This window comes from Bipolaris maydis (genome assembly GCF_028858645.1).
Source record: "Bipolaris maydis strain C4 unplaced genomic scaffold PSV08scaffold_8, whole genome shotgun sequence".
Classification (NCBI taxonomy): domain Eukaryota; kingdom Fungi; phylum Ascomycota; class Dothideomycetes; order Pleosporales; family Pleosporaceae; genus Bipolaris; species Bipolaris maydis.
The window spans coordinates 1042239-1068179 of record NW_027093864.1 but is presented as its reverse complement, the minus strand read 5'-3'; the positions used below and the strand labels follow the sequence as shown (position 1 = coordinate 1068179).

Sequence of the window (25941 nt, the reverse complement as noted above, 5' to 3'; positions counted from 1 at the left end):
ACATTACAAATATACGAGATACGCAAAAGAACATCGAATCCTCAATAGACTAGTCCAAACTTTACACGTGACTTTTCATATCGTCCATCCAACACTACCAATACAACCAAGACTAGATATCCACAGCCATGGCAACTCCAACACCCCCAACCCCCTCAGAGCCACGCAAACCTCTCTCCGAATTTGAAAAGATCGGTCACAACATCTACATCTGGACCTCGCCATCCTACCTCTCCAAGTCACCCTCAGAAACCCCGCTCATACTTCTCTTCGCCTGGAACGCCGCAGCCGCAAAGCACATTGCCAAATACACAATAACATACCAAAAACTCTTCCCCACATCCCGCATCCTCTTAGTCCGATGCTACACGCTCGATATTTTCCGCCGTTCCACGGCCTATGGACCTCTGCTCAAGCCCGCCCTGGACGTTGTAGCTGCACACACCGACAACGGCGGTCAAGTCCTCGTGCACAGCTTCTCCAACGGCGGCGGGAACCAAGTCAATGAATTTGCCAAAGCGTGGAACAAGCGATTCGGCACAAAGATGCCTATGCGCGCGCAGATTCTTGACTCGAGTCCGACCAAAGGCCCATGGATGAAGAGCCACGCTGCCATTGCCGCATCGCTGCCCAAGACGCTGTTCTGGCGGTGGTTTGGCGGCGCGCTGGTACATGTTTTGATCCTGTTGACGTGGCTGGTTGTTTTTGTTCGGCGCAAGGAGAACAAGATGATTGTCATCTGTCGCGAGTTGAATGATGAGGCTGTGTTTGATAATCGTGTGCCGAGAGTGTATCTGTACAGTCGTGCGGATACGATGGTGGGGTTTGAAGAGGCAGATGAGCATGCGGACATTGCAAAGTCCAAGGGGTGGGATGTGACGAAAGTACAGTTTGAGAAGAGTGCGCACTGTGGGCATGTACGGGAGGATGAGGATAAGTATTGGGCTGCGGTGCTGGAGGCTTGGAAGAAGGGGCCTAGATGTAATCTGTAGCCATCAACGGATGAGCGCATGAGATCAATGGCGTAGCATGTTGCAGAGCAGCAGACGTATTCGGATTGAAGAATATCTAGAGCCGCGCCGCTACCAGTGATAGGTAGATGTTCCACAGTAGACCACAGAAACTCAGGAAGACGATGCGGCGCTCAACGGGGATAAATGTGGTGCTGAAGAAATTGGCAATTGGCCAGACTTTGTACGAATCGAAGATGAGGCCGAATAACTCCTGATGAGCAGTTAGTAATCTACAGCAGTGGGCTCGTATGTTGATAAAACTTGCATTTCTAAAGTCCTGAGCAATCAATGCTACTGTTTTACGCTTCATGATTCCAATCAAGACAAGGAACATTGACTGGTTCAGCAACGCGCCCATGGTGATACACTGCATCTCGTTAGCACTGAGCCATTCGTATAGCGATGACGCTACGACGAGTCATTGGTGACCACCTACATCGGTAAACCATTTTCTAAAGATATTCCACCAATTCCTCACTCTAACCTCCTCTTCGATGATACCGCGACCATCGCCATCCTCCTTGAGCATGATGCCCTTTTCCTCCTCGCCATCTCCCACTGTCCTTGTCTGTTTTACCGTCTTCCACCCGGGGAACGCACGTTCAAGCCAGTTCTGCCAATGATAGTTTACCGGCGCAGTAAGGACGACCATGATGGCGAATTGTGTGAAGAGGACACGGTCGAAGACGAAGGGCTTGGATTCGTTCCATGCTTTGAGGCGTTGCGCAATGATGTTGCTGCAAGAGTCTATTACGAGCGCGGAGAGACAGGCCGTGGCAATCGGAGGGAGCTTCATGATGGCGAAGGGCAGGTCGGTTCGAACGCCGGGAGAGGTAGCAGAACGTGGGTAAGATAGCAAAACGAAAGTCACGGGCTGACAAGCACGAGCTGTTGCGATCAACAGCGCTGGGCAGACACCGAAGTAGGCAGATTTTTAGACAAAGGTTTCAGGACTATTCGAGCCAAAGAAAGTTGTTTGGAATGGAAGAGATTGTTGGGATTCGGGTGACGGATTACCGTCTGAGTTGGATGCGCCGTCGCGCTCGACTCCACATTTCTTGGTGTTGCTTATTGCGCGTCACTTCGGTTCATCTGCGGCCGAATCAGACGAAGCTTTGAGACGGATCGCAACTGACTCGGCCTCACCAGCTGCAGTGTACCAACTTCGTTACTTCACCAACATACCTGCAGACATAGATCAATACTCCTACAAAGGTACTCAAGTTTCCCTTTTCATGTTTTTGTAGAATTCAAGGTTCATAAAACGGTTCTGTTCTCGCAGCACCAACTGGACCTTCTCCATCCCGGATATCAACACTGGACGTAGCTGTGAGCATGTTGTAATTTGAGCAGTTTTCTTGTCGCACTTGATAGGAAACTGTCTGCTGTTGAACAGATTACGGTCACAGAGAGATGTACTGGCTGTGGTCTTATAGTATGAGGCCTGCATAAATCCCTCTCGTGAACCTTCCCGACGAGCCGTTGCACACCGGACGCGAATGTCACTTTCTCAGTCGCCAACGCGCTCGTACATCTGCTATCCTCTAGTGTGAAACTCTAGTTTGCGCGCACTGAGAGCTCAGGTCGCTTATGCAAGCCTGGCGCCAGACTAGAGAGTGCAGAAGTTCATGTACTCAATGAGTATCTAATAGTCGCTGTTTGACCGGAACCAATTGAAAATTAGTAGCCAATTATGATTAAAAGCATAAACATACTAGTAAGGCATGGACGCCAATCTAATGTGTAACAACAACTTGGCATGTCCATAAGAACATGGTGAGTGCTCGCCTTAGCGACTATCGGACTATAAAAAGACAGATCATTATGCTCTACTAGGATTAGCCTTGAAGACCGAATGCAGTCCTCAACGCAACATCACGATGAGACTATGCCCATAGCTTAGCCTAGGATAGTAGAAGTATTGTATCCTTGTCATCGGACCGGAATCTCTTCCACCGAAGCGTGATATAGGAAGTACCAAGCTTTTTGGTTTTTTTTTTCCCATGAATCCTACGACTTCATTTCAGCAAATGCAACAATCTGATCTGTACCTGTTTGGAAAACTTCTCGATGCTATTGCCAAGTGCAATGGGAGGCGAACAAGAGCTTTAGCTTCCACATGATTCACTTATGTTGTAGACCTTAACAAGCCTTGTCCAATTCTTGTATAGCAAAGACAATGATATGAACAAATTATTAAGCCTCAAAACGAGATGTTTAGTAGCCATCGGTTTGATTGCTTCCATCCGATCGCCAAGAGGGAATAAGTGGGTCCGGCAAAACATGGTGCCGGGCCCACTTTAAAGTTTTTAGCTTCGTCCAGCTCGATACAAGATCAGCTCTTCTTCATCTTCTCCTAACAGACTGCATGTCGCCTTTCGCGTCTCAACACTGGTTAGCCAGTACCGGCACCTTCACGCTTTGTAGCTGCTTTCGTAAGTTTCACTACTTTTTCTTCCGACTCCCCGCCCCTACACCATGATGAAAACCATTCCACATTCGCAGTTTCCACGCTAGCCATCAATTGAACCTACTTTAGATGGTCAATGAGCGCGAATACCTTCCTTGGATGTCTGATCCGCTTCGCATATATATACGCGTTGTCTTGACAGAGTTTCTGTACTGTTGCTAACAGAACCTTTAGTTTGTAGATTATCCGCCGCCTTCTCATTCTAGAGGAATGACTGTCGAGTTCGGACACTCAAATGTCAACGGTCGAATTGTCACGGCACAAGATTTGGAAAGCATGTTTAGATGGAGTATACATTTGTTCATTCAAAACTCAGATAATTACTACCAAGAAATAATCCCATTCTCGTTCTTCATCTCTTCACTCCTAGCCACCAGTGGCTTTTGATTGTCATGATGCGTATTACCGGCCACACCCAAGACGCATGCTGTTCTATGATATGCTGATGAGGGTATCAAATATGCTTTGCACTCTTGTATCGGTCGCTTAGAGCATGAAGAATGTAAAGGCACCAGCCAGACCAGCGAACAGGGCACTGCCAGCAACGTGAGAGGCAGCACCGGTTGATTGTGGTGGGGATGCGGACGAGGACGAGGACGAGGCCGAGGAGGAAGAAGACGAGCCAGATGTTTCAGTTGATGTGCTGTTGTCGCTCTCGGTCAGCTTGCCGCCAGTGCCAGCGGTAGATGAGGGCGAGACGTTGTCGGTGGCAGCCTTTGCAGCGGTCTTGAAAGCCTCGATTGTCTTGTCACCAGATTGACTAAACAATGTTAGTAAGGGGAAACTTGTGAAACAAATGACAGTTGTGACTTACGGAGGGTTGATGACACCGACCATGCCGTTTTGGCAGTGCATGCCCTGGCTGCAGTAGAACCAGATGGGGGCCGAAGCGTTGGTAACCTCGTATGTGAAAGTGGTCGCAGCAACCTTCTCGGTATCGGAAGTAGGCATGAATCCGGACCAGAAGCCGTTGCTCATAGGCTGGCAGGGGTTGGCAAAGGTGGCCTGGGCGACAGAGTGGTTCTTGGGCCAGAACTTGAAGGTGACAGTGTCGCCCTCAGCAGCCATGATGCTGTCGGGCTTGAAGACGAGGTCGCCAGCCTTGTCACTAACGGCAACGGTGTGCTCGGCGGCGAGAGCGGCGCCAGCCATGGCGGAAGCAGTGAAGATGGCGGAGAAATGCATTATGATTGGTTGAGATGAAAAGAGACTAGCTCGTTTTGGTGATTAAGATAATGCGTGAGAAGGGTGGGATATGAGATGGAATGTAATCGGTACTGAGAAGTGAAGAACGTGGACCTGCCTACCAAGAGAAGTCAAGAGAGGAGCACATTTGCGAAGGTTATATAGCATGGAGGTGGAAACAGCGGCTACCCACGAAGCGGAAAGGCCGGCCTGCGCAGTCAAGGGCATGAAGGCTTCGAAACCCCAGGCGTCACAAAGGCATCCTTTTCTTAGCGCCTTAGCCACCTAAACACAATTCCGGGGAAACATAGGGGTGGGCACAGGGCGTGGCTCCTGGCCCCCTCGGCGCTTCAATTCAGCCACTTGCCGCTCTGAATGCCCTTTGGGCGCGTGGCCGTGTGGCTGTGGCAGTTTGAGGGCCGTAAGTACCGCAAGTAGAGAGGCGTAAGCGCTGCTTTTCGCGGCAGTCATGTTTCTGACCAAGGGATGAAACCTGGCCGTGAACCATGATGGAACAGAAGATGTTTTGGATACCTGCGCACGGACACACAAACGGCTGCCACCTGGATGACATGCAATTCGACGGGCATGACAACAGCTCATGTTAAGCGTTGCCGTGTCCAGGGCGCATATGCCACTACATGCGTAGCTACTTAACTGCCAGGCCGTCCCAAGCGATAACTGACAGTCGTTGCGCCATGCGTACGAAGTCCGCGGGATTTGCGGAACATGCGACAGAACGCAGGACTTCTCGTCCGGGCTGCTACTACACACAACAACACCTGACATCGGCCGAACATGTCGAATGCTAAGACTACACGTGTTGTCGGACCACAGGCCTGCGTTGTTTGTTGGTAGCAGAACAAGGTCACAAGTCGGGGTTCTTGCTGGACTGCACCCATACGGAAACCGAGGGCACTGAGAGGGCAATACGAGAAAGCCGTACTATATGTACAAGGATCCACCATCACGAAGAGGAGAATCTTCCACCGACTTCTGACAACGAGACTGCACACAGGGCGTGCGCCCATCCGTGCGATTCAGAGGGTTACTTAATTAGCTAGTTCGCTTTCGGCGGTGAGGATGGAGACCGTCTTCCAAGGGTGCCGTTGCCAGCAGCTATAGTAGGCTTGGCAAGTCAGTTCACCCAACAACAGTCTTCAACGACGTTTCTCACCACACGGCAGTACAACGTTACCATCGCTAGTAAGCATTAGTCGTAGAGCCATGACATACAGTAGTATTTGTCCCCGTATTCTGGCTTACAGTTGTCCCCCGCCGCTTGTGAAGAGCCGAAGAGACCCCCTTTTGAGAGATGGCACTGGATCGCATCTGGGAGGCAGTCGTGAATGCGCCACGAGCGCAGGTGGGGTGCAGGATCATTTTATTGATCGCTGGCAATGGATGCCTGTTGCGGCAAGACACAGCACATGCATCCGATAACTTTGGCTGTCTAGCTCGCTTGTCCTGCTTATCTCAGCTAGCGCAAGCCCTTCCCGCTACCGGTTATCCAAAAATACCATCTTTCTCCGCAGCACCTCTCGTGTCCATTGTACGCTATGATCTCATTCATCTATTTTCTCTAGAAATCCCGCCACCTCTTGGTCAGATGGTCGTACTGTTGCGGTTAGTATAGTGGAAAGGGTAGGCTAGACCTGGCAGCTTGCTCGCATTCCGCCCTGCGCCGCCCGTGCCCAACCATCAATGTAACGAGAATCCACTAGTCATATAACGGGGAGGAGCGGAAAGCTACAGTAGTAGAGTGGAGGCATCGTCATGTCAATTGCTATAAAGCACATACAAGTCACTCGTCCAAATCATCATCACCAGCACTCAGCTTCCATCACAACATCCTCTAATAACCACTCTTCAACTCTACGCCTCAACTCTCCACCTTAATCTAATCACCAAACCCACCCAAAACCTTCACCATGAAGTTCTTCACTGCCGTCTCCGCTGCCGTTCTCGGCTTCTCCAGCATGGCTTCTGGTATCACTGGTCAGTACTCTTACAAAGCCCAACCAAAGATTGAATACTAACTCCTCACAGTCAGCTACGACCCCGGTTATGATGACGCCAGCCGCTCCATGGACGTTGTCTCCTGCTCTGACGGATCCAACGGTCTGGCTTCTCGCTTCCCCACCCAGGGCAGCCTTCCTCGCTTCCCTCTCATCGGTGGTTACCAAGGCATTGCTGGCTGGAACAGCCCTCAGTGCGGTACCTGCTACGGTCTCACCTACAACGGCAAGACCATCTACGTCCTTGCTATCGACCACACTGGCGCTGGTTTCAACATTGCCCAGGCTGCCATGAACCAGCTCACTAACGGCCAGGCTGCTGCCCTCGGCCGCATCGATGCTCAGTACCAGCAAGTCGCTGTCAGCAACTGCGGTCTTTAAATCATGACCGTTGTGCATCATTACACGGAAAAAAAATAGAAGAGACAGAGTTGACGACGATGAATACGCGATAATGTTTATATTTGGCTTCAAATACTTGGCATAGCGCTTGCTTCATACAGCATACAATGGCGTTTTCTGTATATACACACTCCTTAGTAACGTAATCGAAATAGTAATATACTTACTCACAAAATGACTGGTTCGAGTTGCAATGTGATATGATCTGACTAAAATGAGAGCTACAATCAATTCGGTCTTGGAGTTGAGGATGAGGTGTAACAGGATAATCTTTCACATTTCGCATCTGAGCCGGTAGAGTGACTAGGAAGATAGAAATTCCTAAGAACAGCCTACAACACATCTAGAATGTGATTATGCCAATGAAAAAAAAAAGAAATACACAGAGCTTTTAGAAACAGAACGGGCGCTGAATCTCTCTGTTCTCTGAAGGTAATTGCAGGTGTAATCAACTCAACTACCAAACCATTACAGGAGAAAAGAATGAAAAGAAAAAAGAACCAGAGACACGTGTAACTACCAAAGACGCTAAATCAAGGCGAATCCCAATTTTTTTTCTAGTGCACAGCCAACAAACCACTGCAGCAAAAAAAGAAAACAGATAAGAACAAAAAAAGCAATCACACCGTTGACGTAGCAAAAAAGCAACCAACCCACCCAAGAAACAACGCATACCCAAGAAACCAGACCACTCAATCTCGATTGGTACAGAGAGCATCACTCCACTGCGAAGCTTTCACCAAGCCCGAGCCTAGAAATGCTTAACTTGTCAAACAAGCAAACCGATCCATTTCCCACAACAAGTTACCTGCATGACAGATCACACCCCCGCTCCCCCATGCTTCTACCCTGATCCCTGGGTCGTTTGTCCGGAGCGATACGTAGCATATGCATATGCATATACGCCATCCAACGTGTAATGATGCGCGTCCGTACACTCCTTTTACGATAATGCACCGCATCCACACATGCGAATATATATTAGCTTGTCAAGCTTCTCTCTCTCTGGCAGTTATTTCATTTTGATATATGTTAGCTTATCAAGCGTCTCTCTCTCTCTGGTAGTTATTTCATTTTGATATACTGAGACTAGCCTAGCCCAGGTGCAAAGTTTGTTGTATTCACCAGACATTGTCCAACTCTTATCGGGATCAACGCTGTGTGACATGGGAATTACCATGAACCCATGTACGTCCTGGACTATGTATTCAATGAGATTTGATTTCTATATGAATAGCGTAAACCACACATCACTAGCGCGTTCCATTTCCCCTTTGCACCCGTTATCATCGCCCTCCCCCCGAGGTATTTTGCGCGTCGTTGCAAACGAAAAATCTCAATATTCCTGCATAACCGCACTATGAACGACAAGGTCAATCACGTAAAGCATAATATCCCAGAGAAAGATAAGGAACAAGATAACCCCCAAGGGTTCGTTCGGGGGATTGAGGCTGAAGTATTAGTGCTACAGCTAACAACTTAGTTGCATCGTACTAATGAGCTGCAATCAAAAGGGAGAGGCAGGGCAAGGACAAAAAAAACAAGATGGAAATCTGGTACGCAATGCGCCATTTAGATGCATGCTTCGGGAAGATTGTTAACATTAGAGTAATCGTAACGTCGGATCGATGTAAAGAGAATCCATGATATCAGTGAAGCAAAGATGGGCATAGATCTGGATCTAGAAGGTGGAAGAAAAGAAGGGACGGACAAGGAAGATGCCTCTTTTGTTTCTTACTCCTACCATGTCTTCGGGTCATGTAGGTGGCGGAAGGGCGCGTCATCCAACGTCATTACATGTGGCGAAGGCAAGCAAAGAAAAAAAAGGGGAGCAGAAAGAGAGATGGAGAGAGATTGCGAAAGAACACCAAATGTTTGGGATGACGTATATAGTGTATGTATTTGGGTCACAAACTATCTAAGTTACTCGACCGGTCCCCTTCCTTTCCCTACTAGTTCATCACATCACTTAACCCTCCTCCCCCTTTCTATGTAGCAAACAAAAATAGGTATCTATGGCAAAAATGAAAAAAAAACCGAAGGATGGAAAAACATTTCTTGGTATATTGCTGATAAAACTTTTGATGAGTGAGAGAGAATCATGAGTTTGTTGTGCTTCATAAATCTCAAACAGCTACGCCTGCATAGCAGATAAAAACCTTACGGTCATGGTATCTATTATAAAAAAAAAGAAAAAAAAAGCCCATGTAAAAAAAGGGAAACATGGGAAAGAGTTGAACATTGTTTGTCTAGAGGTGGCGAGGTGATGAGGCGAGTAGTCGACCAAGACTACCGCTGGCAACCGAGGGTTCGGGAACGGGCGACTTTGCGTAGACAATCTCGCCTTCAATGGTGCTGACCGAAGTCCTGGATACGGCGGGTGACTTGTGCGAGTAGGACTTGGGACTTGAAGGAGCTGTCACGGGTGTGACAAGATCGATTGACTTTCCTCCTCCATAGGATCCGTTGCGGGATGGCTTGGTCCTGGGGGGAAGAGGTCGCGTAGTAGCAGGCGTATATGGCAGCGAGTAGCTTACTGAAGAAGCCGGAGTATGTGACAACGAAGGGGCAGCGCTAGTGCTGTACTGTGATGTTGATGCGCGGTTGTAGCGAGGTCGGTAGGCCCGCATGTTATCAGGTGCATAAGTGGGTGCCGATTGAAACTTGCGCAAGTATTTGGATGCGTCGGACTGATAGCGGTCATCGGCATTGTCATCCGAGGATACATCGGAGAAGGCACATGACGAGCGTTTTGAGTCGGGCTGAGTGGGCGAGCGCTGGGGAACAATGTCACGGAAGGCAAGGTCGTCAAAGGTAAAGGTTGCGAAAGGAGTGGTTGGCGGCGAGTAATGATCGTAGTAGTAGTTGAGGCTTTTCTCCGCGTCTTTTTTCTTGCAGCTGTGTATACACGTTAGCAAAGTGGTCTGTGCGCGATGGGGCTGTCAGGACGAGGGTGTCATCATCATACCTTTCTGAGCAGTAGAGCACGGTGTTGCTTGGAACAACAATTTGCTTCTCGCAAACAGTGCTGCATGAGCGAGTTAGTATGTTGTGGGTGGGTGGGTAGCAGCAAGGGACTAGAGGCGAGTCGAGTACATACCAGTAGTTCAAGAAGCTCACTGCCATTGAGTCTTCGTCGTCGTCGTCGACGGCGAGGTCGACGTCTTTGGAGGGAACGACTTTGGAAGCAGCCTTGGCCCCGTGGGATTGCACGCGCTTTGACAGAGGCCGAGAGGGCCGTGCGTGCGGTGGCTGCGACTTCTTGGATTGATGGGACAGGTGACGAACGTGATGCGTGGCCATGGTGGAGGCGGAAGATGTTTAAAAGGGCTAAATGGCAGCGAGGTGACAACCGCGCACGGTGCGCGGTATTTTTACAGGCTGAAGACGACCAAGCGAAAGAAGCGGTGACACCGGCCGCCCAGTTCCCAGCTGGCTGATATGACGGAAGGTTCGTGCGTGGCTTTGTTTAGAACCCCTTATCGCCTTGTGCACTGCGCCATCGACTTAGCCAGGAACAACGATATTAGGACTTGCTATCTAATACGAATTGGCGCGCAGAGCCGCCGTCATCGGGCAGCAGGGCAGCAGTGTGTGTGGTGTAGGCGAGGTGACGAGGGCAAGAATGGGCAGATGCGTCATGCCCCAAGAAAAAAAAGAAGCAATGACTTGTGTACGTGGATAGTATATGTATGTACTTACACTGAAGGCGTCGTCGCCGGTCCGGATGCGATCTGCGGACAGGGCTGCCGACGGGAGGGTGGAACACTGGCTGGGCTGGGGCTGTGTGGGCTGGCGGGCTGGCGGGCTTTGGGTTGGGGCGACGATGAGAGCGACAGAGCCGAGTGTTTCCTCGAGGCCAGCGGCTTTCAGCGGCAGTGGAACAAGCAACGGGCCCGGGGGCTGATAACAGAAATGATAACGACGGCCACCAGAGCAGGAGGGGGACGACGCGGTCAATAAGTAATTACGAGGCCGGCCTGTGCAAACCCACGCCCAGTTCTAGAACGCTGCGATTGACGACGACAACGGCCCTAGTTGCACCGTCGGGATACGGCTGCTTGGGTGTGTGGGGAACGATTCGTGATAGCCATCACGACCGACCCGTTGCCGTGATAGCATTCCAGCACGCAATGCCGCCGCCGTCTGGGCGCTGACTCCCCGCCCGCCTGCAACTGCAACTGCAGCCCCCCACCCGCATCCACCACGCTGCCTCAGACTCAGGCTCCGTCGCGTCCGGTGTGCGTAGAGTCGTCGCAGCGGCCAATCCTGCGCCCGTAGCCATACACACGCTGCTCTGCCCTGCACTGCGCTGCACGCCCGTCCAGCAAATGGCGCTCCGAGCCACACCCACACGCAAACCACCGCCCACCAGCGTCCACGCTGCGCCGCCATGGCCTGCCGCTGGTAGCCCCGCCTCCCCTTACTTGGGTACTCGTACACACCCTCCCACTGTCGGCGAGCGCCTGCCTGTCGGTGCTGCTACAACACGCCCAATTCCACCCTGCTGTCCATATTACGTGCCTGCTCAACACAATGAAGCCATATTGCGAATGTTGGACATGTCGGCCCAATGGGGTAATCCGGTGCTTTGCGGCACCCCCTCCACCCATGCACCTCGACACCTATCGGTGGATGACTAGGCAGCCACACGCCCTCCTCTTACCTTGCCCACAACTCGCTGCCAGCCCGTTGCGTTTGACCGGCCCTCTGGCTGTGCATAGCAAAGATGCGGGTCCCATTTTGTTTTCTACTCGCGTATAGTAGCAGCTATCTCCCTTAGCGGCCGCGCAGCAAAGGCCCGACAACGACAGACTACTCGCCTACCCGCCGTCCCAGACAAAGTGAATCATCAAATTTTTGTTCTCTCCCGATCCTGAAACCTTGCCGCTGCCGATAATCCACAGTATCAGCACCGTACGTGCACTTCAATTCGTACGCACCTCGCATGTGACAGGCAAGACTTTTTTTCCCACTCAATCCATGTCATACACCAAACAGGTTATTTGTGTTCTGGCCTCTTGCAATTCTCCAGATCTGGATCGGCGTTGATGTTGGATAAAACGGGCCTTCCTGGACATGCTCAGGCACCAGCTGCCACTCAACCCGTTCGAAACTGAACCTGTTCCGCTCTACCCCACAAAAGTCAGCAAACACCGCATCTAATGTCGTAACCCCGACCGCACAATGTCACGCAGGGAGACCCACCACACGCGTTCAAGAAAGTCTCGAACGTCTGCTCGTTGCGGATGGTCGCAGAAATAAAAACTAGAAGCGCCGGGTTCAGGTCGAAGAATTCTCTCAAAGTCGAAACCAAGCGTGGGATGACCGACTTGTCATAGGTCTGCAGCGCTGTCAAACCCACTTCTTCGCGACACCGCCGTCTTGGTAGCTTACCACGTCTGCTCCTATTACAACGTCTGGAACCTCCATTCCGTAATCTTCTGAAAATGTTGTTGCGTCGACTGGATAGCCCCACTTGAGTGCTGCTGTACGCACTTGACAGCCAGAATCGTCATCGACATCGAGTCCGTTCAGAAAGAGATTGGTCTTGATCGCATCCACCACAGCCTCATCGCCATCCGTGGCCACGATACCAGCCACACCCAGGTGCTTCGCACACAGTATGGATAGCATACCCGTCCCCGCACCAAGTTCAAACGCTCGTTTCTGCTTGATGAACACGTGGCCAGACTCGGATGCAAGGTAAGATCCAAGTAGTAAAGCGGCTTCCCATGTTCGCAGACCCGTCGTTCCAGACGAGGAAATGACGGAACGGGCCTCCAATAGCGTCACGGCATGCTCACCGGAATCGCTGTCGTCAGTCGACTGTTGGGGGAACGAGTACGTCACAAAAGCTTTCTGCTGAGCGGCATCCGTTTCAGAAGGTAAGCTGGCCACCAGTAAAGTTGTCATTGCTTCCATGATATCATCTGAGATTTCCTATAACAAGGGACCAAGGCAAAGTCAGCGGATGCTGCAACAGGTTGATTCCTGCACACGAAATGTCTTTTACTATGGTACATGGCTGTACACAGCAAAGGCAGGAACCGCAATGAAGAGATAGGAGACCATACATCCTCCTCAGGGTCAGTCATGGACCGCTCGAGTTTCCCGACAAGTTCCTTCAGAACCCTAAGCTGGTAGCGAGCCGGTGGTGGCGAGGAAATCTTGGACGGGTCGAACAAGTTGCCGAACAGCCATGCCTGCACCAGGGGCCTCTTCAAGGTTGCATCGTCCGGCCATCTCAGCTGTTGTGGCTCGACCAGTTGGAAGTACTGGCGTTGCAGGACGCGCAACTGCGCCAGCTGTTCAGGGTTTTCCATAGCGGGGGTAGCGTTGGTGATAGTCTGAATAGCCTTTTCGAAAGTTCAACTAGTTTCAGCGCCAAGTGTAAAAGACCTGCAGGCTCATGGGTGACAATCAGCAGTCGTGTTCCTGCCCTTGGACCGCTTACCTAATTTTGCAGCGGGGCGTCTTGGCAGTCTAAGCGAGGCAGGCGCACCGCCGACCGCCGACACGACGCACCGCAAATTCGACATCTCCATCCCGCCGCCAGCTACTAACCACAGCGAATCGACAAACAGCAGGATCGATCTCTGTCCAGTACGTGCAACTTGCAAGCCTGCTCGTCCTAACGTCATTTGTGAACCGACGTCTAACAGCCGTCGCTGCAGGTCGAAATTATCCATCATGGCCGACTCTCAAGTTACCCTGCGCACGCGCAAGTTCATCCGCAACCCTCTTCTCGGACGCCGTCAGATGGTCGTGTAAGTGCAAACGACACCGAAAAAAAAACAATCAATACACCGAAACAAGGTGCTTGTGGAAAAGGGAATTGATAAGTCTGACGGGAATTGTGTACAGCGACGTCCTCCACCCCAACCGCGCAAACGTTTCCAAGGACGAGCTCCGTGGCAAGCTTGGTGAGCTGTACAAGGCCAAGAAGGAAGATGTCTCCGTCTTCGGTTTCAAGACACACTTTGGTGGTGGCAAGAGCACCGGCTTCGCTCTCATCTACGACAGTGCCGAGGCCATGAAGAAGTTCGAGCCCCGCTACAGGCTAGTACGATACGGCATGGCCACCAAGGTCGAGAAGGCCAGCAGGCAGCAGCGTACGTTTCCCTTGCCGATACCCTCCATGGTCTTGTGGATCAAGCAATGGTTCTATGAAACAAAAAGGCCCATGGGGTAGATGATAGAAGAAGAAAAAGGAGAGATGAAAAGGACACGAATACTGACTAGGGTAAATAGGCAAGCAACGCAAGAACAGGATGAAGACTTTCCGAGGCACAGCCAAGGCCAAGGGTGGCGCGAAGAAGGAGAAGAAATAAGCAGCTGGAGTAGGCTGCTGACGACGACGATGATGATGATGACTAGTACAAAGGTCATTGTTGGGGGGTCGAGTGGCGGTTTCTCTGGAACTACTACTGTTCCGCCTGCTGCGGTTTCTTCATCATGGTGGGAACGGAGTTGCGTCTGCGGGCATGGACACATGTTTATCTACCATTGCCTGGAAAACTCTTGCGGATGGACACGACAAGACGGATGGCGTTTGAGATGAATTGTCTGCTAACCATCAATGCATATCATGGACTTTACGATCCTCCAATTGATTCGTCACCTGGTCCTAACTCCCCCCTCCCCTTTCCTTCCCCTTCCTTTGTGTCACTTGCTCTTGTGCATCTTGTATGTGTCATTTTTTTTGGCAGGGTTGGTACAAAAGGTGATGATTATATAATTGTGATGTTGTTGCTACTGTGAGCATACTCTATATAGTACAGACTAGGGATTTTTCTACTTTTTTTCCTTTTCCCTTTTCTACTCGTTCTTTTTTTTTTACGACGGAGCGCCACTGGCTTCGGTCTTTATCGGGGCTGGACTCTGTTGTTGTGGTTGGGTACCCATCAATGGTATTGTGCTTGCACCCTGCTGAGCCTCACCCGTCGGCTGTCCCTGTGTGCGTCCTTGGTCCGGGCTCTGCACCTGCGCCTGCCCTTGTTCTCTCGCAGCTCCAGTCCCGGTCGCATCTGTAGCCGGTGTTTTCCCTAGCGTTGGCGTTGGCGGAGGAGGCGGCATATTCTTCTTTCCCGACCTGGGGCTCGACATTTCCCAGAACCGTCGAGGCACATTTTTAGCCGGTGGCATGCCCAGGAACCCTTTGCCTCCCATACTCTCCAGTGGTTTCGCTCGCCCTCCTACATAGCAGCCCAGATCGCCGCTCCATACAAAGCCGCCGCCGACGACGCCGCGGAGCACGCCAAAAGCACGCGCGTCCCGGTATGCGATGCCTGTTTCTGGGTCGCGATATCGGGCAATTGTGTTGGTAATGGGACACAGCTTTTGGCCTGGCTTGAGTGCCAATTCCGCATCGGCCTTGTGCGCGGCGTTCTTTCTGGGCTGCTTTGGAGGCGCAATGAGCGTTTGTTGGATGTAGTTCGCAGCTTCTGCGGGAGTCCAATCGAAGAGTGCTGTGTATAACTGTACCAGTGCTGATTTGTCCCTTTCCTTGAGAAGTGAAGCACTAGTTCTTGCTCGTGAAGATGTCGGAGCTGGCGCTTCGAGGTTGGGGAAATTGGAGAGGATGAGCAGGTTTCTGAGGGCTCGGCGGATGGTTTTGCGGCGCGGTGGCGCAGGCGGCAAGACGGGCTTGTGGAATTGAGCAAGCACAGCTTCGGGACCGATTGATGGGTTGCCGTTGCTTTGTGATGTTGAAGGATCATTGAGCGTGGGCTGTGGTGTTTGTGAGAACGAGGGCCGTGGGACTGGTAGTTGCTGTTGAAATGGAGATGCTTGAGTAAAAGGGTTTGGCGGGAGATCGCCAGGAAGTGTCTGGGGTTGTTGACTTTGAGCAAATTGGTCAACGCCAAAGAGAAATGACGAATCTTGACTAGTGGGTGCGAATCTGACATTGTTTGCCATTGACATGCCGTGGGAACCCATAAAAACATCTCCGCTTTGAGATGCTGCTGCTGTCCACGGCAACTGTAGCGTATCTTGCTGCGCTGGTAATGTCGTGGGTATAGGGGGCGTATGGGATGTCCTCATTGGAGACTGGATTTGGGCCAAAGGGCCAAACACCGGTTCACTGTCCTCTACATTGTTTTCAGATAGTTCCGTGGGGTGTTGTGTTGGAGGGTTTGTCTGTTCTGCTTCGGACTCTGGTCGAGCGATTACCGCTTCTGCAGCCTCGATCTCCTTGTTGAATTTTTCTTCAAGTTGCTCTGGGGTTGGCGCGTCTTTGCCCGTGTACTTGAGCTTATCATCCACCCAGATGCCCGGCCCGCTGTAGTAGCGATAAAAGGGCCCGTCGATCTGGCGATTCTTTAGGGCATCTATTTTGGCCTGCCTCTCAGCTGCCCTTGCTTCTTCGGCCTCCTCCCACCTGTGTAGTGTCTTCTTGTTTATGCGCTCGTTGCGGGCGGCCTCGGCGAGCCTCTCAGCTTGCGTCAAAGGCTTCTCCTTGGCCTTTAGTTTTCGCGCCTCAGCAGCCTTCATCATGGCCAGGGTGTCGTCCCGCCGCCGGTCCTTCTCCTTGAGCTTTGCCAGCGTGGCGTCCTTGTTGGCAACTGTCTGTTTCCGGTTGGACATTCGGACGGGACCATCCTCTTCGGTGGGCAGCCATGACGCGCGTTCTGACTTCTTCTTGGGCCGTGGCAGGGCATGCGTAGGAGACTGGGTGCGGGGGACGTCAAGCTTGACTCTCTTGTGCGCAGCGGCGGCGCTTCTTGCAGCAAAGGGATTTGTTGCGGCTTTGCGCTTCTTGTTCCTTTCTTGCCGCTCAGCCCTGCGCAGCTCCTTCTCGCCCGCGTCGTCATCGTCATCGGCGCCGCCATCTTCGTCTTCCGAGGACGATGAGTCTAGGTTGTAGTCGTCGTGCTCATCTATCTGATCGCCTTGGAACTCCTCCTCGTCGGGAGCCTCGTCCCATTCCTCACCCCATTGCTCGTCCTCGGCGGATTGCGCGAGCAGGGTGGACATGCGGTTGCCGGCATTGGATCGGCGGGCGCGGGTCGTGACCATGAGCTCGGCGGGGGCTTCATCGTCGCTGTCATTGTCGGAATGTGGAGACGGGTCGCGTCCAGGAGAGGGTGGTGGGGCGTGTTGCATGGCGATGTTGGACGCGGGCTCAGACATTATCGGTGGTGAGTTGGAAGGCAGGCACGAGGGTTGGCAGGGAAGGTGCAAGCGAGCAGTGATCATTCACGGCTAGGGTCTGAGGCACAATGGGCTGGATTTGGAAGGGCGACGTGGCTTCCAGAATAGTTCCATGAGACAGTATGAATCATTGGCTGGGCTAATGCGATTATGCGTGCTGGGGCATTTTGTTTCAAGGACCGTTGTTGGAGAGGGTTGGCGCAACGGTTGGTGGTGGTGGTGATGATGATGGGTGGGCGGCACGCAAGTGGACGCGACGGGTGATGAGCGATGTGCAAGGCGCAATGGGCAATGGGCGATTCGGGCTGGCCGCCAACACCGATGCAGCGGGTAGCGACGAGGACGACGACGAGGACGACAGCAGCGAGCGTGTGTGTGTGTGTGTGTGTGTGTGTGTGTGTGCGTACGTACGGCGTATGCGATGGATGGGCAACAGCAGTTCCCAGGGCCCGCAGCGTGTCACTGGCCATGAGTCTCGTGGGAGTGCATCTCTCTGCCGGCTTGTCTATGTGCAGCACATGTGGGCTAGTCGTAATCAATGCTCTAAGTATGTATTATGCCCCGTCGTGTGGCAGTCTGACACGCGCTTCAACCAGGGCGCTCAAGCGTACTTGGCTCGCCCGTTCGTCCAGCAGGGCCGGCAGCGGCAGCGGCAGCAGCAGCTGGTCCAAGGAGCCATCGAGGGCAGGCCAGAGGGCGCTGAGCAGTGTGCGAGTGCGCGGCGTGGTTGACAAAGTTTCATGGCCCGCAACTGCACAAGATTATCGTCTGGCCGGGCGGGGCCAATCAGCGGGTGCCGCCCCAAGAGGCACACCAGAGTCCACGTCAGATACTCGACTGACGGCCTTTCTCGCCGCGCCTCTGTGTTTCAGACGCTGCGGGCATACGCTGCACTCTCCCGCGGCCATCCAGGCCCGCCTTGTCCACGCCAGAGGGTGACAGCCCCTGAAATCTGTCCAAAAGCAACAAGCTGCAGGCGTGCAGTGATAGTCGCAGCCGCAGCAGCAGCAGCACGAGTACGGAGCAGAGGTAGTCTTGGTAGGCCTGTGTGGTCGGTAGTATGCAGGCGTACGGTGCGCTGTAGAGTACGAGGACGAGTCCGCCTAGGCGTACTACTACAACAAGTAGCACTCGAGAGAGCAGCATCAGAAGCAACACAACCACCCCCATCCATCCATCTAATCAATCTCTCCCACGCTCGTCCATGTAAACACGCCCAGCAGCACCAGTACAGCACCAGCACCGCAGCCGGCCGGCCGCCCGCATCGTGGCCGCAACCTGTAACGTGCCTGCTCTGGCAGCCCACGCCCAATCAAGCTAGACCGCTCGTCTTCCTCTTCCTAGCCTGGCTCCCCATTTCTATCAAGCGAAACCTCACCCAAACCCTCCCACCGCGCATCATCATCCCATTGCTCATCCCTCTCTCTCCTTCCCCCCTCCTCCTCGACGCCCTTTAGCGCTCTCTAGCTACATTGGCCATTCTCCATGAGCTCGAATGCTTAGTCGGCCTTCTGCTTAATCCCTATTACTTCTGTTCTCCAGGCACTCCGGTGATCTGTCTATTCCGCCCGCCTGCTGTACAGTTCCACTCCCCATAATCCCACCCCTCTCCCCACACACAGAGGCCCGCGACCGTCCCTCGACTGCGCACTGCCGCTCTCGCCCGTCACTCCTTCTCGACGCCCCGCCGTCTCTTTTAGTCGACGGCTCCACTGCCTCTGTACATAAACGCCCCAGCTGCTCTTCGGCACGCCCTGCGCTCCCGCCTAGTTCAGCTCGCTCCTCCGCACTCGTCTTGTCAGCGTTGGCCCCCCACTGCAACGTCGCCCGAATCCGGCCTATACTCGGCGCCGAATTGAAGCATCGCGAGTTTACTCTAGCCATTGCCGGCAATCGCCCACTATCCGGACTGGATCCATTCGCCGTCGTTGCCTCAGCCCCTCGGCACCGCCCTACCCACACTGCACACGCTTGCCCTGAGCCGAGCCGAGCCTCTGCTGCATCCTAATCTCTCTGCCTCACATTCCTTTGGCCGGCACCAACCTGCGTTTTTCTTTTTGAAAACAATTACCCTGGCTTTTGGTAACCGAGTCATCACGACCGCCTTTTCCCGCATTAGATTATTGCCGTTACAACCGGGTCTGTAATCCATAATGGCGCCTCCCACCAACCGCCCCGACCACCACATCAACCTCAACTACATTCCCCAGTTGCCCCAGCCCCCGCTCTCGGGCTCTTCCTCGACCGGTAACACGTCCCCCGTAGAGCCTCCCAACAGCGGCTCCCTCCGCTTCTCTGGAAACCCCTCGAACCCATTGGGCGCTGCAGCCGCCAGCACCAGGCTGGGCGCAGGCTCCCCATCGCACGAATATGGCGGTAGACTATTTTCCAAACGGTTTGTCGCATCTTGAAACAAGGCACGACTCGAGCTAACGCAGTCACAGTGCACGTGAGATCCAAGCGCAAGAAGGCTTGAATCCCCAGATGTGGGGCCCTCCTACCAGTGGTAATTCGACTCCATTGCGCGAGACTATCCCAGAGTCTCCCAACAGCGAGAACTTGAGCTTCCCCGACTTCAACAATTCTGCGCCAGAGACGGTTTCGGCTGCGCCCACGGGTCGCCGTGCCCGTGCTGGCACGCTTCCTTCGCGCTTCTCGCCTTCTGCTGCGCCGCCGGGCCTCATGTCCGCCTCGTCACTCCTCCCAAAGAGCTCGCGACCGACTCCCTCCACCAGCCCCTTCAAGCCTGGCCCGGGTACACCCACCGATACTTCGAGCTTCAACGCTCTTGGATCTACAAATGCTGCAGCCAAGTCCGCATTGCTCTCACGCCTTCGTGCGGGCTCAATGCCTCAGCGACCGGGCTACCTCCAGCCCTCTGTGTCTCCTTTCGGTAATCCCATCTTTTCCAATGGATGGTCAAACAGCCGCGACCGCAGCAGCACGCTCCAAAGCATTGCTTCGGTGCCTTCCAATGGACCGGGCTCCCCAGTGTCCTCCTTCTCTCGTGACTCACTTGCAGACACGGATGTCAAGACTCTGGACTATCTTGGCTTGGTCGATACCCCTCAGCCTGCACGAGCTACTCTGGCTCCCTCAGACATTGAGCTTTTGCTGGAAAGCCAGCGGAATGCAAACAGCCACAATACCAACAGCGCAAACCGCTTCCGCTCTTACTCTGTCAATGCAAAGGAAAAGTACGCCGAGGACGAGGAGGATCAGTATGGCGGCTACAGTGGCGCCATGACTCCTGCTGAAGCAAACGCACTGCTCATCCATGAAGCTGTCCGCCAGCACAACCTCGAGGTTCAGGCATTTGCCAACATTGCTTCCAATGCACGCCCAAGAGCTCGCACCGCCGGTGTGCTTGACGCCCCCTCGCGAGGCGCAATGCGTCCTTACTTGCCTGCCATGGGCCGTTTTGACAACGGTATGGGCTCTGGTGACATGACAGAGGATGCCGAGTACAACCTCACAGAGGCTGTCAAGAAGCTACATTTGCCAGGTTCCAACTTGGGAGACGACGGAACTTTGGAAGGACCCACTCGATCCCTGTGGCTCGGCAACATTCCTTCTTCAACCACCGTCTCATCGCTACAGGTCATCTTTGCTCAGTATGGTAATATCGAATCTACACGCGTTCTCACCCACAAGAACTGCGGTTTCGTCAACTACGAAAACCTCGAGAGCGCCGTCCAGGCCAAGTCCACTTTGAACGGAAAGGAAATCTTCCCCGGTGCTGGTCCCGTGCGCATTGGCTATGCTAAGATTCCAAGTGCGGCAGCAACCCCCGGTCACAACGGTCTCTTCCCCTCTCCAAGCCCAGATCCTCTCTCCAAGGCCCAGACTGAAGGTGCGGCTGGCTCTGCATCTGCAGCCAAGTTGAGTACCGTTCCTGCAAACGTACCATTGACTACTCCGGAGCTCAGCGATATCCGTAACGACATTATTCAAATTGTGAAAGATTTGGGCGCTACCGACGACGAGCAAACGAGCATCTCTGCCAAGGTTGAGAAGGCTGTTCAGTTCAACAACTATGTCGACGAGATCCCATCGGTTGAGGAGCCAAGCCACACCCGCATCCATGATGCCCCCAGATTGCGCGAGATTCGCAAGCGCATTGACAATGGTTCCTGCTCCAAGGAAGATATTGAGAACATTGCCATGGCAATGCTTCCTGAGATTGCTGAGCTGTCTTCTGACTACCTTGGAAACACTGTCGTGCAAAAGCTGTTTGAGTTCTGTGAAGAACCCACCAAGGAAGCTATGCTTCGTGAGATTGCTCCTCATCTAGCCAAGATTGGTGTGCACAAGAACGGAACTTGGGCTGCACAGAAGATCATCGATGTCTCCAAGTCTGAAACGATGCAGAAGATGGTTGTCGATGCTGTTCGACCCTACGCCATGGCACTCTTCCTTGATCAGTTTGGCAACTATGTTATGCAGGGATGCCTTAAGTACCAGCAATTTAACGACTTCATCTTTGAGGTCATGCTCGGTAGACTTTGGAACTTGGCGCAGGGCCGATTCGGTGCTCGCGCCATGAGGGCTTGCTTGGAGAGCCATTACGCTACAAAGGACCAACAGCGAATGGTGGCTGCTGCGATTGCTCTCCACAGTGTCCAATTGGCAACCAACGCCAACGGAGCTCTCCTCTTGACCTGGTTCCTCGACACTTGCACTTTCCCAAGGAGACGTACAGTTTTGGCTCCTCGTCTGGTGCCACACATTGTCCACCTCTGCACCCACAAAGTCGCATACCTCACTGTTCTGAAGATTATCAACCAGCGCAATGAGCCAGAGGCTCGCGATACCATTCTCCAAGCACTCTTCTTCTCGCCAAACGACCAGGTGCTGGAAAACATCTTGGCTGATCAGAACTGCGGCGCTACCTTGATCTTCAAGGTACTTACCACGCCCTTCTTTGATGAGCAAATCCGCGCCGATGTTGTGCAAAACGTACGCAATGTGCTCCTGCGTATCAAGGCACAGCCACAACAAGGCTATAAGCGCCTCATGGACGAGGTCGGCCTTTCTACCCGCGGCGGACCTGGTCCACGTGACCATTCCGCAACTCGACCCGCGTCCAAGGACAGTGTCGCTTCTGGAGCACCCAACGCCGGCAACTTCTACCAGGCTCCTCCCCCTGGCTATGATCCCGTCGCACTCCAGCGCACAACAAGCATGGATTCAAACGGCTTTGAGCAGTTCCCAATGGGCGGGTACATGCCAAACATGCCGGGCATGAACAACCAACAGCAAATGCAATACCAGCAGCTCTTGGCCCGGCAGGGTCAGTTCTATCCTCAGATGAACGGCTTCCAACCGCCAGCTCCTGGTATGGATGCTTACCGCAACGCCTCACCTGTTGCAGGCCCGGGCAGCTTCAACGGATCACCGATGATGCAACCGGCTAACCTCGCCGGCCAAGGTATGCCGGGCATGTATCCGCCATACGGCATGTACGCGCCACCTCAGCACCAGCAGGCTCCTGGTGGTAACCAGCGACGTGGGAGAGTAAGCAGAAATGCATCCCCTGCGACGAGCATCCGCCGTTAAAATCTTGTTGAAGAGACGAAATGTCTTGGTTTTTTGGAAAGGGGGTTTTGGAGGGGTGTGGTGTAGGATACCAAAGCCCCCATGCCCTATTTCTTTTCTTTAGATTCTGTGGTGTTGCAAATTGGGGGGAATGCAGTACCATCTTCCTGTATATGATTCGGATCTGTGCACTTATGTATCTGCTGGCAAGCATATTGAAAGAAAAAACAGACGACGCGACCGACATAACACGATACTTGTCCATGTTTCTTGGTCTGAACTCACCCTTTTATGTCTACTTTGGTCATATGGCTTTTGCTTGGTGTTGGTTGGGGAAGGGTCTCTTTTTTTTTTGTATTATGCAACGAATTCTGTTATGTCCACTACCTATGTTCACAAAAATTTCTGGCTTCTTTTACGTGATTGTGACATTCATACTGATGCATCGTTGGTCCCTCTGTCGTTACTAGTTTCCTTGTCTTTGTGTTTATCCTTCGCGCGACATGCGTGTGCAATGATGTCGAGCTATGCATGTACGACCATGGTAGGTGGAGTTAAAAATACAATCACTTCAGAAAAGCGTTTAAGATACACATGTATGTACAAAGAGACAGATTCAAACAAGTCAGACATCTCAGCAGCAAGCAAATTGAACGCGTTTCTTTATCACTTCCACATACACACGATACAAAGACTCTACCTCCATCCGCCGGACACAGAGACGAGAGGCAAAGGTAATATCGCAGTAGATAGTCACTAAGATATATCTCGCGCGATGGACAGCCTTAGTTAAATTTATTATATTACTATAGTACAGGCAGTAGCTATTTGTGAGAACTGGAATTACTTGAAGAAAGTAAGTTAATGAACAGAATTGATTTGAATTTTCTATATTTTTAGTATTTAAACTCTTCTCAATTTGAATGTATTATATTATAAAAGAAAGCTAAACTTAAGAGTGTTTATTTATAGTAAAGTGTACTGGTCTTTTGCTAAACGATGTCGTATCTTCTTATTCTCTAAACTATGTTACATAACAACTGATTAACTTTGAAGAACATCCACTCTCTTCATTTTTTAATGGCCTTGCGTTGAAGGTAATTTCGCATCCGCTATCACCCGGTGCACAACATGAGTATTGTCCATTGTTTCCACTAATGTCAACTCCTTGATAATCACAGGTCCAATCAGCCATAGCTCCTAGGGCTATAGCAAGTACAGCAAAGATTGGGTTTAGCTGCATTTGGACAGTCTAGTTCTGTTAGATCCTCTTAAATTGCTTAAGAAATAATATAGTTAGCTTACTTAAAAGCGATTTTGGTAAAGTGCAAGTTGGATTTAGTAGAAGTTGAATAAACTTGAATAGAATCGATTGACTAAGATGATTTAAAGCGTTTATTTTCATCTACAAGGCGATAGATCAGATATATATACTCTAATATCTAGTCACGGACTCGCTGTTCACACGGACTGGCCGGATACCTAAAATCTCACCCAAACCTTAAAGTTACCAGAATTTATCCGTTAATATCTAATAAATCCCTCAGTTGGCCGAGTACCCCTTTGTCTGTTTCTATGTATAATTCCTGTGGCTGCACGAACGTCTTACAGCACACGTGACGCCTAGAGAATTTCCACAAATAAGAGAGCAGACACATAATCCACTAAATAAAATTAATATAATATAAGGTCCGTCCCTACATCCCAAAAAACCCTATGTGCCGAAAACAACCAATTAGAGTGCAACGTTTAGAGGGAAGTCCATAATCCTTACGATCCAATTAGTCGTTTTCGGCACATATAGTTTTTCTACACGGAGAGACAGACCTTAGCTTTTTAGAATTATTTTAGAAAATATAGTAACTACTTTTTTTTTTAGCTTAGCGTATAGCTACGCTAATAAATTTTAGGAATAGATAAAGGGATACTGTAACGGCGCAGGCAAGATGAATCGGATCTGTTTCGGACGTAGGGTCACTTCAGAGGCATATGGGAGTGCGTGGGACACAAGTAATCCAAGATTTGATTCAACACCTATAGGCCTTATACGAAAGGATATCGAAAAACTACCAGATAAGCTATCATAGGCGGTGGGTTTTATATCCTAGTTCTTACTAAGCTTAATAGAAACTAGTTCGGACCTAGTTTAGATATTGGTCGTAACGGTAGCTCAGTCGTTACTGAATCACTGGACAACAAGTAAAAATACCTCCAGATGTGATACAACAATATCCTAGACTCCCACAAGCTTGAATTGTTGTTCCGTGATATCCATTGCATTCGATCTGTAAAAGCATTAGAGACTACAGTTATAGTTATACACTAACTACTAGATAATAAGTTAAAGTACAAACAACGTTGTACAGGTCAGAGCTACATGTCTATATGTTTATATTAGACATATTATATATATAATAGTATATTTAGATTTCTTACTATATAGTTGTCTTGGATTGGGGAGAGACATTGTCCAAGAGTAGAGACTGTGAACAAAGTGGCAGCTAATATAAACGCGTGAAAATATTGCATCGTCGTTAATAGTTTAATAGATAAGGTCTAGGTAGGTTTTGTCTAGTAGAAAATTGGTAGTAGAAGGAATTAGAGAATTGTAGTAGAAGTCAAGCATAGATATAAGAGAGCCAGCAGTTAACTGTCTTTATATCGTGCGCTTCGTCTTAGATTGGTCTTAACGAAAGACCGACACTAACGTGTCCGATCAGTAAGCTGGGCAGATCAGTAAGCTGAGAACCCCACCAAAATGAGCGCTTTTCGCGAGCTGTCGTATTGCAATACTTGTTGGGCTCTCTAACTACCGGTGTAGTCGCTGTTGAAGATAGCGCACCTGCTCCTGAAGCTGGGCTACTTTTGCAAGAGTATAAATAGATTATTTTAGATTATTATAATAAGACGCGATAGCAAGACTTATTCTACCTTTACGAGCAGTCTATATAGAACGTTGTTGTCGCGGCGTTACGCGTACTAAGTAGACAGTAAAAGTGTTCAAAGTAGAGCCGATTGGCCACTAGTTACAAACCTAAACAGCCTTAAACGGGCAGAAGTTATCGAGCCGGGCAATAGCAAGCTAAGTAGCCCCTATTAATATAGTCCTCTATCTAGAGGCTAGATATCTAAACTATATAGGGTTAGTACTTGTCAG

The 25941-nt window shown here is 51.3% G+C and overlaps 11 protein-coding genes across 11 annotated transcripts; 5 read left to right on the top strand and 6 right to left on the bottom strand.

Annotated features, from left to right (window-relative positions):
• The first annotated feature begins 12 nt into the window (after positions 1 to 12).
• PSV08DRAFT_410229 (uncharacterized protein) lies at positions 13 to 1224 on the top strand. Its single transcript, XM_014223254.2, has one exon. It carries the CDS (start codon positions 129 to 131, stop codon positions 990 to 992), a length of 864 nt encoding a protein of 287 aa, XP_014078729.1. The 5' UTR covers positions 13 to 128; the 3' UTR covers positions 993 to 1224.
• On the bottom strand, positions 921 to 2073 carry PSV08DRAFT_304287 (uncharacterized protein). The gene is made up of 3 exons (XM_014223253.1): positions 1450 to 2073; positions 1279 to 1380; positions 921 to 1224 (listed from the first exon to the last, which is right to left on the bottom strand). Exons 1-3 carry the CDS (start codon positions 1807 to 1809, stop codon positions 1069 to 1071), a joined length of 618 nt encoding a protein of 205 aa, XP_014078728.1. The 5' UTR covers positions 1810 to 2073; the 3' UTR covers positions 921 to 1068.
• A 1696-nt stretch (positions 2074 to 3769) lies between these two features.
• PSV08DRAFT_304284 (Cupredoxin) lies at positions 3770 to 4773 on the bottom strand. The gene is made up of 2 exons (XM_014223252.2): positions 4298 to 4773; positions 3770 to 4243 (listed from the first exon to the last, which is right to left on the bottom strand). The coding sequence occupies exons 1-2, from the start codon at positions 4666 to 4668 to the stop codon at positions 3970 to 3972; spliced, it is 645 nt and encodes a 214-aa protein (XP_014078727.1). The 5' UTR covers positions 4669 to 4773; the 3' UTR covers positions 3770 to 3969.
• Positions 4774 to 6588: 1815 nt separating this feature from the next.
• PSV08DRAFT_304270 (Cerato-platanin) lies at positions 6589 to 7259 on the top strand. The gene is made up of 2 exons (XM_014223250.2): positions 6589 to 6666; positions 6718 to 7259. Exons 1-2 carry the CDS (start codon positions 6600 to 6602, stop codon positions 7065 to 7067), a joined length of 417 nt encoding a protein of 138 aa, XP_014078725.1. The 5' UTR covers positions 6589 to 6599; the 3' UTR covers positions 7068 to 7259.
• Positions 7260 to 8963: 1704 nt separating this feature from the next.
• On the bottom strand, positions 8964 to 10391 carry PSV08DRAFT_402442 (life-span regulatory factor-domain-containing protein; the record flags this gene model as incomplete). The annotated part of the gene is made up of 3 exons (XM_014223249.2): positions 8964 to 9986; positions 10057 to 10116; positions 10189 to 10391. The coding sequence occupies 3 exons, from the start codon at positions 10389 to 10391 to the stop codon at positions 9338 to 9340; spliced, it is 912 nt and encodes a 303-aa protein (XP_014078724.1). The 3' UTR covers positions 8964 to 9337.
• Positions 10392 to 11788: 1397 nt separating this feature from the next.
• Positions 11789 to 13414, bottom strand: PSV08DRAFT_224647 (putative methyltransferase-domain-containing protein; the record flags this gene model as incomplete). The annotated part of the gene is made up of 4 exons (XM_066092192.1): positions 11789 to 12220; positions 12297 to 12432; positions 12486 to 13031; positions 13091 to 13414. The coding sequence occupies 4 exons, from the start codon at positions 13412 to 13414 to the stop codon at positions 12075 to 12077; spliced, it is 1152 nt and encodes a 383-aa protein (XP_065949028.1). The 3' UTR covers positions 11789 to 12074.
• A 367-nt stretch (positions 13415 to 13781) lies between these two features.
• PSV08DRAFT_352267 (40S ribosomal protein eS24) lies at positions 13782 to 14422 on the top strand (the record flags this gene model as incomplete). The annotated part of the gene is made up of 3 exons (XM_014223246.2): positions 13782 to 13858; positions 13956 to 14203; positions 14343 to 14422. The coding sequence occupies 3 exons, from the start codon at positions 13782 to 13784 to the stop codon at positions 14420 to 14422; spliced, it is 405 nt and encodes a 134-aa protein (XP_014078721.2).
• A 192-nt stretch (positions 14423 to 14614) lies between these two features.
• On the top strand, positions 14615 to 14847 carry PSV08DRAFT_304228 (uncharacterized protein; the record flags this gene model as incomplete). The annotated part of the gene is made up of 1 exon (XM_066092636.1): positions 14615 to 14847. A coding segment is annotated over exon 1 (200 nt), but the record flags the coding sequence as incomplete, so codon positions are not given.
• Positions 14805 to 17111, bottom strand: PSV08DRAFT_203915 (YL1 nuclear protein-domain-containing protein; the record flags this gene model as incomplete). The annotated part of the gene is made up of 1 exon (XM_014223245.2): positions 14805 to 17111. The coding sequence occupies one exon, from the start codon at positions 17109 to 17111 to the stop codon at positions 14928 to 14930; it is 2184 nt and encodes a 727-aa protein (XP_014078720.1). The 3' UTR covers positions 14805 to 14927.
• A 2288-nt stretch (positions 17112 to 19399) lies between these two features.
• On the top strand, positions 19400 to 23186 carry PSV08DRAFT_203911 (uncharacterized protein; the record flags this gene model as incomplete). The annotated part of the gene is made up of 2 exons (XM_014223243.1): positions 19400 to 19641; positions 19691 to 23186. 2 exons carry the CDS (start codon positions 19400 to 19402, stop codon positions 22803 to 22805), a joined length of 3357 nt encoding a protein of 1118 aa, XP_014078718.1. The 3' UTR covers positions 22806 to 23186.
• A 579-nt stretch (positions 23187 to 23765) lies between these two features.
• Positions 23766 to 24172, bottom strand: PSV08DRAFT_45453 (uncharacterized protein). The gene is made up of 2 exons (XM_066093967.1): positions 24090 to 24172; positions 23766 to 24036 (listed from the first exon to the last, which is right to left on the bottom strand). The coding sequence occupies exon 2, from the start codon at positions 24025 to 24027 to the stop codon at positions 23809 to 23811; it is 219 nt and encodes a 72-aa protein (XP_065949026.1). The 5' UTR covers positions 24028 to 24036; positions 24090 to 24172; the 3' UTR covers positions 23766 to 23808.
• Positions 24173 to 25941: the final 1769 nt, after the last annotated feature.

Bases quoted from the DNA above. Each gene is read 5' to 3' on its own strand.
- PSV08DRAFT_410229 (XM_014223254.2), top strand. From the start codon at position 129: ATGGCAACTCCAACACCCCCAACCCCCTCAGAGCCACGCAAACCTCTC.
- PSV08DRAFT_304287 (XM_014223253.1), bottom strand. From the start codon at position 1,809: ATGAAGCTCCCTCCGATTGCCACGGCCTGTCTCTCCGCGCTCGTAATA. The intron at 1,381-1,449 runs GTAGGTGGTCAC...AACGAGATGCAG, and splicing joins TTAGAAAATGGTTTACCGAT to TGTATCACCATGGGCGCGTT. The intron at 1,225-1,278 runs GCAAGTTTTATC...ACTGCTCATCAG, and splicing joins TTGCTCAGGACTTTAGAAAT to GAGTTATTCGGCCTCATCTT.
- PSV08DRAFT_304284 (XM_014223252.2), bottom strand. From the start codon at position 4,668: ATGCATTTCTCCGCCATCTTCACTGCTTCCGCCATGGCTGGCGCCGCT. The intron at 4,244-4,297 runs GTAAGTCACAAC...AACATTGTTTAG, and splicing joins GTCGGTGTCATCAACCCTCC to TCAATCTGGTGACAAGACAA.
- PSV08DRAFT_304270 (XM_014223250.2), top strand. From the start codon at position 6,600: ATGAAGTTCTTCACTGCCGTCTCCGCTGCCGTTCTCGGCTTCTCCAGC. The intron at 6,667-6,717 runs GTCAGTACTCTT...AACTCCTCACAG, and splicing joins CATGGCTTCTGGTATCACTG to TCAGCTACGACCCCGGTTAT.
- PSV08DRAFT_45453 (XM_066093967.1), bottom strand. From the start codon at position 24,027: ATGCAGCTAAACCCAATCTTTGCTGTACTTGCTATAGCCCTAGGAGCT.